This window comes from Terrapene carolina, unplaced genomic scaffold, assembly GCF_002925995.2.
Source record: "Terrapene carolina triunguis isolate 2854851 unplaced genomic scaffold, T_m_triunguis-2.0 Scaffold714, whole genome shotgun sequence".
Lineage (NCBI taxonomy): Eukaryota > Metazoa > Chordata > Testudines > Emydidae > Terrapene > Terrapene triunguis.
The window spans coordinates 14,597,463-14,611,392 of record NW_020665065.1 but is presented as its reverse complement, the minus strand read 5'-3'; the positions used below and the strand labels follow the sequence as shown (position 1 = coordinate 14,611,392).

The 13,930-nt window shown below is 43.8% G+C and overlaps 1 protein-coding gene across 1 annotated transcript in view; it reads right to left on the bottom strand.

Annotated features, from left to right (window-relative positions):
- The window catches only part of TMCO4 (transmembrane and coiled-coil domains 4), a 79,273-nt gene that overhangs the window by 47,943 nt on the left and 17,400 nt on the right, over nt 1–13,930 (bottom strand). The window contains exons 4-5 of the mRNA XM_026660048.2: nt 12,971–12,998; nt 9,991–10,123 (exon numbers count right to left, since the gene is read on the bottom strand). Coding sequence (XP_026515833.1) covers nt 9,991–10,123; nt 12,971–12,998 — 161 coding nt within the window. The remainder of the gene's footprint in view (nt 1–9,990; nt 10,124–12,970; nt 12,999–13,930) is intronic.

The window sequence follows — 13,930 nt, the reverse complement described above, 5'->3', positions numbered from 1 at the left end:
CTTTTTTCTTTCCTTTTAAAGACAATTCTGTTCTAACAGCTCCTCTATACTTAGAATTGCACCAGTTTATCTAATGATGTGAATTAAAACTGATTTAGTTAGACAGGTGCAAGCCAGTGTGGACATTCTTATTTCAGTTTAAAAATGGCTTTTCCTGGTTTAGCTTAAATTGATTTGGAACAGGTTTAAGCCAAATTGAAATGAGAGTGTCTGCACAATAGCATGCACCAATTTGAATTTAAATTTGTGTGTAGACACGCATTTCAACATGGCTCTCCTTGTACAACACTGTAAACTTATTATGGAATGGCTTATACTATATCTTAGGTATTCATAGCTAGGGCAAATAATGTATATATTCAACTGGGACAAATACAGCAGGAAATCAAAAGGCTAAGGGTGGGATTTTCAAAAGTGAAGAATGGGATTTTCAAAAGTACCTACATTACTTAAACGCACAAGTTCCATTGAAACTCAATGGGACTTATGCTCCTAAAAAACTTAAGCATTTTGAAAGCTCACTTATACCAATTTGTAGTACAGCTATATGGTGGGCATACATATACTTTCTCTAGCCATATAGTCAGAATAAAAAGACAGCAACCGAACTTTGATCTAGGCATACATCTTCTATCTGACTTGACACTGGGTTTCCACATCAGCCCGACTACGTGCTGCTCCGATTACTTACTCAAGTAATTCACAAACATGCCCATATTGTGGACCACTTCTGAACACAGGAACCTACATGTGGACATCACTCTTGCCTAATCTTAAACTCTGCAGTAACTGGAGTGCTTGGCAACATGAAAAAGTAATAAAATGGCATGATTTAAAAGAATCTTACTTTATGTGGTGGACGTCCCTTCTTGGTTACATGCCTTCCTTCTGCACCTGAGCTGTTCATTTCCAGTTGTGGGCACAGGGCTTTACATTTATTAGGACCAAATCTCCTCGCGTTACCTCCTTTCGTTACACTGACCTAATTTCTCCAGGTCACATGGCGATCTGGTTCTGTAATATTTTTTTTGCGTGGTTTACTTCTGGTCCAACTGTGCTATCTGTAAACTGGATCACAGTTAACGTTACACCAAATTCTCTCTCCTACTCCTCTTGAAAAGCTCCAACAAACATGAAGCAGCCATAGAAAGTGCAGAGAGGTGCTTTATTTTACAAGATTAATGATCACTGAAGTTATTGGAATCCCCCAAAGATTTCTAGTCTGGTCTGCAAGAAGGAGGAAACATCAATGCTTGAAGAGTGACAAATTCTTCATTACTGAAGTGAAAGAAGCTCTGTAGGCCACCTGGAAATGCTCTGCAAACTACCAGTGGGCCACAGACCACAGTCTGAGATCCACTACACTTACTTCAAACACACCAGGGCCAGATTCTGGTCTCATTTACACCAGTTCAAAATCAACAGTAATGCCACTGAAGACAATGGAATTATGCTGGAATTACATTGGTGGTAATGGAGATTAGAATTTGGTTCTAGATTCCAAAAATTCCTTCGAAAACATACAGGAATCTTTTGCTATGATCATTCAACTTGGTGTATATTTGGGGGGAAAATATTGGGTGAGATCCTCACCTGATGTACACTGGCACTGAATTCAATGGAGCCACATCAATTTATATCAACTGAAGATTTGGCCTGTTTCTTTTAAATGATACCTGGTGTGACTTTCAAATAAAATAAATCAAGTCTCTGAAAGTGTAAAGACTCAACTTTGTCAAACTTTACTGAAGAAAAAAGCATGACCATGCCTCGGAGGAACAAGGAAATAAAATAAGCTAACATAGTGGAATACGGAAGAAAATCAAATCAGCAAGTTGAGATTGTTGTTTTGAACAGAACAGGGGTAAGTACCGTAATAAAAGTCAAACTTAACTAAAGAAGGGGAAGGGCTTATCTACACAGCGCTTTAGACCAGAGGGCTATAAATTTCAGTCCGCACTAGCATGTTGCACAATAACTGGCCAGCGTGGACCTAAAAGCTTCCTAGTGGCCAGGGACGGCTCTATGTATTTTGCCGCCCCAAGCACGGCAGTCAGGCGGCGCGTCTGCGGGAGGTCCGCTGGTCACGCGGATTCGGCAGCATGCCTGTGGGAGGTCCGCCGGTCCTGCGGCTTCGGCGTACCCGCCGCCGAATAGACGCCGAAGCCGCGAGACCGGCGGACCTCCCGCAGGCACGCCGCCGAAGGCTCCCTGACTGCCGCCCCAACAGCGACCGGCAGGCCGCCCCCCGCGGCTTGCCGCCCCAGGCACGTGCTTGGTGCGCTGGTGCCTGGAGCCGCCCCTACTAGCGGCCATCAGGGTAGTAGTAGTACTAGACTGGTCTAGCTTACTGTGCACTAGGGAACTTTTAATGCGTGTCAGCAGGGTTGACATGGGCCAGTTAGTGCGTGACATGCTAGTGTGGACTAAAATTTAATACCCCTCTGGTGCCAACTAAAGCACCATGTAGACAAGCCCGAGTGTCAAACTATATTTCCCAACAATAATGTGTAATTCAGTAACTTTCGAATTACAGATCACTTGATAAGAATGCTGTGACAGAGATGGCAATTTCCTAAAATATCCATAAAAACCTTCTTGAATTAAGTTCAGTATCTTTGGAGTCCATTGTATTAAATGCAAAGATTATGTATTATTGTGGGCCTGGATGATCAAAGGACTATGCTGAACAATGTGGCAGATCCAAATGGGGAGGTGAATGCAAATCCCTTCCCTTGGTCACACAAAAACCCTAAGGAGGGAACCGTCGTCTGCCGATTACCTGTTCCCAAAGATTGTCCATCTATGGCCCAAGAAACAGGCTGATCTGCGCAGTTCTGAGCTGAGCTATTATGAACTTGTTACTAGAGAAAAACCCCTTGGTGGGGCTTGAAGGACTGACTCCTGCCAGAGCTCCGCTGGGGGTGATTTCTGGTAAGCTTATTAGCACTGTTTTAAAGATGTTTTCTCTGTAATCTTTTCACCTTAAGAATAAATGTGCTTGCTTAGAAAGAGCTGTGTGGTAACTCATAACTGCTGGCAATTACGCTGTTCGGAGCCTTGGTAGAGTACGCAAAGCACAGCCGCTGGTCAGGTTAGGCATTCTGGCTTGCTTGGAATAATACAGTGTAGGCAAAGAACTGTGCAGCCAGGAAAAATCCCAGTGAGGAGGGAGGGAGATTCAGGTCTCCGCCCAAGAGAGGCGACAGCTGAGGAGTCAGGAGACTAGAGTAGGGGACCACAAGAGAGAAAAACAGGTGCAGTTGCCTTGAACTGTGACATATGTTATTATGAAAATACAGTCATTATTGCCCTTTATTGTATGCATTTAAGCTGCAATATAGTAAGGTGATCATAAACCAGTCATGAAACATAAGGAATCAATATCAGTTTTGTTAGTCACTGTCAATCGGTTCACACCACAACCCTTGTTTGTCAGTCTTTGAGGAAATACTGAATGGTAAACAGGAGCATGGGAACTACCAAACTTGTCCACTGACCTATTTCTGAGAGTGGCCAATACCAGCTTCTTCAGATGAAGTTATATGTACAGAGGACAATTATGGAATGGCCTGAAGATGAGGAAGTTTCTTCCTAACCCTCTCATGGTTTGGCTTAAGACCTGAAGCATGAGAGTTTATATCCCTTCCAAACTTGGAATTTTTTAAAAATCCCAGCTAACATAACTGTGAATACTTTCATTATCCATACAATTGTCTAACCCAGTGGTTCCCAAACTTGTTCCGCCGCTTGTGCAGGGAAAGCCCCTGGTGGGCCGGGCCGGTTTGTTTACCTGCCGCGTCGGCAGGTTCGGCCAATCGCGGCTCCCAGTGGCCGCGGTTCGCTGCTCCAGGCCAATGGGAGCTGTTGGAAGCGGCTGCCGGTACGTCCCTCGGCCCGCACTGCTTCCAGCAGCTCCCATTGGCCTGGAGCAGCGAATCGTGGCCACTGGGAGCCACGATCGGCCGAACCTGCTGATGCGGCAGGTAAACAAACCGGCCCGGCCTGCCAGGGGCTTTCCCTGCACAAGCGGTGGAACAAGTTTGGGAACCACTGGTCTAACCTTTTTGGAATCCTGCTAAACACTCTGTATGTTTGATAAAGACAACTTTAGAGCAAGTCCCAAACTCTTGTACTGTGCAGAGTTGCTAAACATGACAGGCAGAGAATGAAACAATGGGTGAAATCCTGGCACCATTGAAGTCAATGGCAAAACTCTCTTCCACATCATTGGGTTTAAGGTTTCCCCAATAAATATATATCCTTTTTAAAACATTACTTATTTTTACCTCGTTTTGCATATTATGCAACAGAAAACCTCTAGAAGCTGAGAACGTCTGTGCTGCCACCAAGGGCTACATCTTTAACAATGTCTGCATGAAAAAGTGCATGTGCCATGATTCCATAGGCAAATGGATATTTTGACACTTTGTCTATTACATGTGCAGTTATCCAATTATCCAGTTAACCCTCCCCACTTGCAGGGTCCCAGAGCTTGGGCTCCAGCCCAAGCCTGAACGTCTACACAGCAATTCAACAGCCCCTTAGCCTGAGCCCATAAGTCTGAGTCAGCTGGCATAGGCCAGCTGCGGGTTTGTAGTTACAGTGTAGTCAAACCCACTATGATTAATGTTGTAGTAACGCCTATGAGCCACAGGCATGGGCCAGGAACCACTGTGCTAGGCACTGTAAAAACCACAGACTACAAAGACGGTCCTTGCCCCAAAGAGCTTACAAGTTACAGAAGTGTCTTAAGAGGTTAGCATGATCATAGCAATGGGGAGACTAATACTTTGCACTTTGACAGTGCTGGTCACCTGAGGATCTCTAAGCACTTTACAAAGGCCAGTAGATTTTACCCCCATTTTATAGATGGGGAAGTGACTTGTGTAAGGTCACACAGTAGGTCAGTGGCAGAGTCAGGAGAGGAGCTCGGATCTCCCCCAGGCCAGGTCACGGCCCTGAACACAAGACCATGCTGCCCTGTCTCTTTCAGTGGATTTCAAATTTACATTTAATACACCATTATTTGTTGCTAACTAGCATTGAGATTCCCTGAGAATATTCCTGTGCCCTATTCCAAGGTAACATTTGCTTATATTCTCCTGCGGTACTGTACCTGCTCCTACAGGACTGGAACCTTCACTGCCTAATGGAACTCCTTCAGTCTTAGTGGTGCTAGATGGTATTTGCTCCTGTGTGGATGAATGAACATGCTAAGATTTTACTGGGGAGAGACTGGGAAGCTGCTCAAGAGTTATAGCCGCCTTTTGTAATGCCCTGGTTGCAGGACCTTAAATGGTCCATTGTCACAGGTGTTTGTATGCTCTTCTGCTTGCGAGGCTTTTGTAGTTGTCTGAAATTTGCCAAGCTTTATCATCTGAGGATGGAAAAGAGTAGAAATGGTGGTGGTACCAGCAGATCTTCTACAAAGCAGAGAGGCACATCTCCCTCTTGTTTTCCTAACCAGAAATTGAAGGACATCAAGAGAACAGGAACACAGCTGGTTGGCTCTCACGTTCGGTAATGAGGGCTTGAGGTATCTGGGTTCAGGGATAGTTGGTGGCTAAATCCTGTCTATAAATACAACATTGTAAAACTATCATCATCAGAACTTTAACTTTCATTGCAGCCTGGTTTCAGCAGGCATCAACTGCCTTTGAAAACTCCTACATTTCTGGTATTTCACCCTGCCTTTCCAGTGGCTTGTACTTTATGGTTCATAGTTGGGTTATGAGGCTGTTTTGTTTCCACATGGGTAATTACCTGCCTATATTTGGTCTTTCTATACCCTCAGTGACTTCAGATTTGCAACTACTTCTCCTGAACCATAAACTGTTTCAGCCAGATTTTATAAGTAGAATTATAGCTCATCCTCCAGTGATGAAAGGAAATAAGTAGATTTTATTGGGCAATTGATATATAACTCGTCACGCTTTTCAATTTCTCGTAAAACAACATGTAGTGCTCCATGCAACAACACAGAAGTTCACATCTGTCATTCAGACATGTCAGACACCGATAACACGGATTTAAATATTTGGAACACTGCTATGTAGATGCTGTGACAGAATCTACCCCTTTATTCATTCCCTACACACTATTGAGATAATGTTTGTACAAGTTATGTCTTGTAAGGTATCATTTGAAGACTCAATTTGCTAGTCAATATTGTCCTGATAAAATGTGTATGGCAACACTGTATGTGAAGTTATAAGGTTTCCCTGTCTGATGTTTTAACATATGCTCCAAACTGAGGTTGACAAACAGGTCTGTCTCAAACAAGAGCATATGTGCTCTGCTTAATGTGCATTTAAGCAGTAAACAGAAGGGAGGACAGGAAGGGAGACAATGAGAGTTCAAACAGGTAGGAAAACCAGCAGGGAACAGCCTTACCTATAAATACTCTATCTCCTGAACCTAAGCTAGAAATGTTTTCCAAGAGGGGGACTGACACCATAAAAAGGAGGAATAAATGTGCCAAGGCATCCCCTCCTCTCTTTCTGTCCATTGTTTCACGGCATGAGAAGGGACAAAGGAAGCAGCCATTAAACAGGAGAAGAGGTCCTTGACTAGGAAGTTTGGCCAGTAAGACTGGTGAGAGCATGTGGTGAGAAAAACTCTGCTTTGAATTTAACATAGTTTGTTAAGTTTGGCATTAGTTCAGTTTTATCTTTATTTTTCTTGTAGCCATTTCTGACTTTTGTCTCATTACTTGCATTCACTTAAAATCTCTCTTTGTAGTTAATAAACTCATTTTTCTGTTTTATCTAATCCAGTGTGTTTAAATGGAAGTGTCTGAAGAACTATTTGAACTAATAAGCTGTCATATTATTACCTTCAAGAAACAACCGACTTAACATACTTGTATTGTCCAGGAGAAGGCTGGGCAGTACAGGACATACATATCTGGGGGGAAATCTGAGACTGGGAGTTGCTGGGGTCACCCTGCAGTATAACCAACGCTGGAAAGAGCTAAGGTGTGGCTGGCTGCAGCATGCACACAGACATAGCTGGGAGTGACTTGCTGGAGGCTGTTTGTGAACAGTCCAGACCGGAGGCTACAGCAGCAAAGCCGTGTAAAGGGCACCCCCGGTAAGAGGGCAGAGGTGACCCAGCTACTCATTATTCTAAACTGTGCCCTGGGTATGTCACAGATGCCCATATTGAAAATCCAACTGTGCATGTACTGGGCAACAGGTGAAAGTTTCTGCATCAGAAGATACAGGAGCAAACCTTTTCTGTTACAAGTATAGGGTAAAAATGCATATGCAGAGGCTGCCAAAGTCTTGGCTGGCAGGGGCTGTCCTAGGGAACCCCTTTAAAAGGCAGAAGCCGTGCAGCCTCATGCTGGACTCCTTTTCCTAAGTAACTCTGTGAAGCTAGAGTGGGGGGTGATTTTGTATTTTCCATCCCCATCTAGCCCTACCCACCACCAACACAGGGCCGCCTACTCCCTGCTAAGTTCCAATGCTGCAAAGAGTCCTCTGTGGGCACTGACATAGTGGTAGCTGAACTCATGTACAGGGAGTGGGTGGAAAGAGACACCCATGCTTGGATCTTTGGGGACAATCTGACCCTATGAGAGGATCAGTGGACGGCAGCATAAGAGCACGACTGAAATAACCATCATCAACATCACAATAAGACCAAGGCACAGTGCTTAAAATACCATGAAAACAACCAGGCAGATAGTGGGGCAAAGGCCAAAGTGACTTCACCAGGACAGAGAGGAGGAAACCTGACATGGGGAAAAAAACAGGGGGGAAGGGAAGGTTATAAATATGGGGCTGACTGTGGAGATACCAAAGCACACTCTGGGGAGAAGAAGCCTTTAGCTGTTGAAAAGCATGAGGAATGGGCTAAGACTGATGCCAGTCAGATATAAGTTCCATACTGTAAGGCCCACTGCAGCCAAGGCATGCCCTCCTGCTGACTGAAGCCAGGAGGAATCCTTGAAAGACTGGTATCTGAGCTGAGGTTGACCAAAAAGGATCCCTCGGAATATATCCAAGTGAAGAGATGCATCGGACAGGTTCTCATTTCGACGCATAGCAAAGCGACGTACTCCTCTTCCTGAGTGTTAGCAAATATATTTTCTATTTATCGGAAGTCCAGGTAGGACACAGCGAATGCCATTTTCCTCACTCTGTCCCTTGCCAATATTCCTCAGCCCAGACCTGGAGGGACCACCGCTAGGAATGAATGCTGTGCTCAGTTTCCACATTCAGTTTCCACAGTCTCTGGGGCCTCTCTGTTGAGACTGCCAACAAGGGGACCAATTGTGGTAATAGTTTTTGTTATATGGACACCAGATTGTTTCACATAGACTGCTAGTCAAAAAGCTTCAAATGGCAACAACGTCTGATTCTGACTGACCATCGCTGGATTTGAACCAGTGACTAAGAGGTGAAGTTGACAGACTCCATATCCCAATTTCCAATCTCTTAAGCCATCCGCTCCCCTACGAATAATGTTTAAGGCTCCTCTTCCCTATGATCTGGTGGTTAGCGCCTAAAGGAAAGTTTTCAAAGCAAAGCTTCTAACGTATATAATGCAATTCTGCAGTCAACACTGGCCTAAGAAGTCATGCACATGTGCAACGCCAATTGGTTTAGGTTGTGGTTCCTCTACGGATCAGACCGCAGGAACTGAGCCACAGTCTGAACAAAATATAATGACCCATGTTGTAATACCATCTCGAACGGTCAAGAACTTTGCAAACTAATCAAAAAACGTCACCCTCACTACGTGCATTCTCACACTAGCGCCTGAGATGGAGTCCATGTCTAACAGCTGCAGCACAAAAAAATCCATCAATACTGACCCTTGCTCCCAGATTCCAGTTAAACCCCGTCCTGCTCAGCCATTCACAACCTTTGAGATTATTTGGACTACTCATTTTTACAATAAAGTCATTAACGAGAAATTCATGAGACAAGCTGTTCAGAAAACCCAAGGCAACATCTGAGCAACACTGGGTCACAGAGATTGATTAATGCGTTTATTAGCATTTGATTAGATTAAGCTAATAAACTTCTTGTGTTTACGTCGACCTCCTGCAAGTGAATTAAAACACACTTACCATCCACCCCATTGCTAAGCCACCACCTGCTCCCTCTGCATGACAACTAAAGTACTGTCCACGCTATCCCCAAGCCAGCACAACCCATGGGCGCTACTGCTTTGGCAGTTTCATAATGAAGATTCTTATTATGAGGGTGAAATGAATTATCTTAAATATTAAGACCAAAGGACCAGATTGACAAAGATATTTGGGCGCCTAAAGATGCAGACAGGTGCCTAGCAAGATTTACAGAAGTGCTAAACTGATTAGCGCCTAACTCCCCCTGAAGTCAAATCCCACCAGGCACCTATTTGCATCTTTAGGCACCTAAACACCTTTTTAAACCCAGTCCCAGATCCTTAGCTGGTGTAAACCGGGGTAGCTCCATTGAAGTCACCAGCTGAGGAACTGAAGCTAAAAGTTTGTAGTGACATAGTGGCAGAGGCATTACTGTAGAGATGGGGATTAGACTGGGATTGAACAAGGATAATAATACATAGCACTTACTTTGGGGCCTCACTCTTCCACCTTTACTTATACTGATTAGGACCTTATTAGTGAGTATTCCAATTGAAATAATCAAAATTGTCTGTAAACTAGGGTGCTACACACTTTAAGTAAGGATGGCAGAGAGCTAAGGACCCAATCCTGGGAGGTGTTGGGCGGCCTTCAGCATCTTGCAGGGTTGGTCCCCAGCGCCCATATTTTCAGAGCGCTGGGCATTCACAGATCCAACTCATGTCAACCGGCCCTGTGAGCACCTCTGAAAAAAAATCAATCCATAATTGACTAGCCTAGGGTCACAGGAGGGAGTGTCAGAGACCGGACTAAACTGCAGGCGATTCACGGTGAGCTTACATGCTGGGAGCAGTGCCTGTTTTAAACCCATAGCCAACGCAAAGCTCTATTACAAATGCTCTTACTCTGACTCTTCCTCCTTCTGCTCCTTCAGGCTCTCAAGCAGAGACTCCTCCAAGACTTCCAGCTCCTCTAAAGGGATTCTCAGCAGCCAAGTGACATGGCAGATCAGCACCCTCGCTCGGGCATCGTAATAGCCTTAAATAGATGGAAACACAGGGAATCGATCAATTTTAATCAGATCAGATCAAACAGCAAATGTTGCACTCTGCTCTGGGTGGTGACTGTTTATACAGTACCGAGATAGCATTGTCTATCCTTTCAGTTCATGCCAGCATATCCACAGATTTGGGAGAAATGAGGGCTCACCAATTAGAACATGGTAAAGCACAGGACTGTGAATTCATTAGCTTCATTGAAATCAACGGACCTGGGCCGATTTATAAGAGCTGAGGATCAGGACCTCCGTGCCCACCTAAGTCACCTTATAGTGAAGTATTCCGTCCCACAAAACTCCTCACTGTCAGCAGAGATTCACTATAACAGGCGAGTGCCTACGTGGCAAAGAATCTCCCCCCCTTTCACTGCAGGAGTTGGGGCAGGCCCTCGCTTCACCCTCTCACTGTTGGTAGGAAGCACTGGCAGTTGTGGAGAGGTGGGTCATAACTTCATTCCCAGCAGGGAGAGGCTGCAGCAAGACCAGTGCCAAAAACAACGTGAAATAGACGCGTGGGGAAAACGAGGCAGCTCCCAACATCTAAGTGACAACGCAAGATTTATTAGCTTGGCTAAATGCACCTCCAGATATAAGCTTTACATTCAGTGCTTCTCATTTGTTATAACAGGGAGACTGGAGTTTAATAATAAAAACAGATCTAGTTACAAGCTAGCTTTGGTATATGTATATTGCTGACAGCTGTTTGCACTTATTCTTCCCTGCATGAGCTGAAGGAATGGACAATTCAATCTGACAGCATTCACTGGTAAAAAGAACGAGGCGTACTTGTGGCACCTTCGATTTACTCTGGGGCGCTAAAGAAAAAGATATTTTAAGCAGATTAGATTTTAAACACTTTGTGTCAGATCTACTCCTTGTCCTGTGCACATCTCCAGAGCATCGTTCTCTTGTTTTCGTAACTTATTCTGGGTGCACTCTGGCATGAAAGATGGCATTGCATTTTAAGGGTGTGCGTGTGAAGATACCAGCTTGAAACATCTGGCAAGTCTGTGAGAGACCTAATATGGAGATTGCACTTCACGGACAGTTGTTACCTAATCTAAACAGAAAGGTTATTTATCTAACCCCAATCACTATAGGATCCGAGCATGTCACAGTCTTTAATTATTTATTCTCACAATATCCCCATAAGGTAAGGAAGAATTAGTAGCCCCATTTCACAGACGGGAACCCGAGGCACAGAAAGACTAAAGAGCTGCATAATGTTATGAGTAGGGCCCTACCAAATTCATGGTCTATTGAGGTCAATTTCACAGTCATAAGATTTTAAAAATAGTAAATTTCATGATTTCAGCTATTTAAATCTGAAATCTCAGTGTTGTCATTGTAGGGGTCCTGACCCAAAAAGGAGTTGTGGGGAGTCGCAAGGTTATTGTAGGACGGGTTGTGGTACTGCTACCCTTACTTCTGCGCTGCTGCTGGTGGGGTGCTGCCTTCAGAGCCGGGCGCCTGGCCAACAGCCGCTGCACTCCAGCCGCCCAGCTCTGAAGGCAGTGCAGAAGTAAAGGTGGCAATACCACAATCCCCCCCTAAAATAACCTTGCGGCCCTCTGCAACTCAGTTTTGGGTCAGGACTCCCAATTTGAGAAACTCTGGTCTCCTTCGTGAAATCGATATAGTATAGGGTAAAAGCCCACAAAAGACCAGATTTCACGAGGGAGACCAGATTTCACGGTCCGTGATGCGTTTTTCATGGCTGTGAATTTGGTAGTGCCTGAGTTACGAGCACTGACAGCATCTGTAGTTACCCAGGCTCAGTTGCCTGACCCAGGATTCACTGGGATGAGATACATAAACATTTTTGAGGATCTGGGCCTAAGTGACTTGCTGAGGTCACACAGGAAGTCTGTAGCAGAGCAGGGTCTCAGGCTACTGCCAGAATCATGGCGCCATCCTGCCTCTCTGCTAACTCACAGCTTGGTTTCTGCTTTTCCAGCACAGGGATAAATAAACTTGCGAGGCGATGACATGAAAATACTACTTTGTATTATTTCAGAGGGATGTAATAACCTTTCTTGTAATAGCTGCCTAACTTTCCAGTTTTCCATTAAAAATAAACTGAGAAAGCCAATGAAAAAAAGCCACTTTGTCCTGAGGTGGATGAGGCATAACAACAATAAATTAACTTCAGTCCTGTGCAAAGGTGAATTGAAAACACCGTTGCCAAGTGCAGCCATTGATCTGACATGAAGACTTTGCTACAGTTAGGCATTCTTTATAGCACTAGAAATTTCGTTCTAGTAATTTAATCCACCTCCTGGATTAAAACAAAACATTCGCTTGTTAAAGAAAACAAAAATATTATCATTTGTTCAAAATAGGCTTCACAGAAGATCAAGAATTTATTCCCTGGACAGGTCGCCAGTACTTGAAGTAATTTACAGAATAAATAGTTTAGGCTGAGATTTTCAAAATGGCCTGATTGACTTTCAGTGGGAGTTGGGCACCTAAATTCCATAAGCCTCTTCCGAAAAAAAAAAATCATTTTAATTATTTAGCTTCAGAACTTTTCTGACACCGGACACATTGGCATGTTAAACCATGATGTAAAGAAGTTTGTAGGATCAGGAGATCACAAAGCAGGACAGATTCATTAACTGCAGGTTACTATTAAACATTTATATTACAGAACAAAAATTGGTTTTCTTGAAGTTAAAGTAGGGAAACAGTGTGCTGCTGACATTAAAAGAACGGAAATAACATTATAATAGGTGGGATGGTATATTCACCTTTGGAATAAGATTTTGTTTTACTGTGTGTGACGTCTATATTATAAAAGCTCATTAAAAACAAAGAAGAACACTCACCATCCTTAAGAGAGAAGGACACAAGATCCTAAAACAAAAACATGAAACAAGTAAGTTAAATTTGATGGCATTTTACCCAAAAATCTAAAATAAAATAATGAATTAGACATACACTATAATTGAGTGATTTCAGCATGTGAGTATATGAATAGGAGAAACCATGGTGGATCATTTCAGTAAAACAGTATATATCAAAGCCAGATGCTTTAAACCCAAAGGTATCCATACCCTGCTATATGTAATTGGGCAGAAATAGTCACCCGCAAAGTGGGAGAACAATTCACTTATGTATAAAGGAGCAGTGTGTAAATTTATCACAGATTATCATATCACCATCGGATTGCACCAACCAATGATACAGGGCTTGTGAATCTGGAGATGTGGGTTCTGTCTCTACCACAGACATGCTGTGTGACTTTGGTCAACTCACTCAGGTCCAGATTTTCAACAGAGGTCTCCAAGTTTTGGATGCCTAAATTGAAGCACCTTAGGCCTGATTTTCAGAAGCCCTGAGCTTCCATAACTTTAGCTAAAGTCAATGGTAGCTACGGGTGCTCAGCATCTCTGAAAAACCAGGTCTCTCATGGTAGGTTTACACTGCAGTTAAAAATGCATGGCTGTTTAATTGTGATGTAGACTTTTGGGCTTGGGATTCTGAGCCCGAACATCTACACCACAATCAAACAGCCCCTTAGCCTGAGCCCCGAGATCCAGAGTCAGCTGACACGGTCCAGTCGTGGGTGTTTAATTGCAGTGTAGACATACCCTCAGGCTGAGCACCAGAACTGATGGCCACTTTTAAAGATGTTTGAATTTAATTTCTCGGGCCTCAGTTTCCACATCTGGAAAACGGACAGAGTAATACAGGCCTTTCACATATAGGCTGTGAGGATTAATTATGAGCTTAGACGGAGGGTGCTAACGAAGGACAAAGTGCTGTTGTTATGACTATGTTCTCCT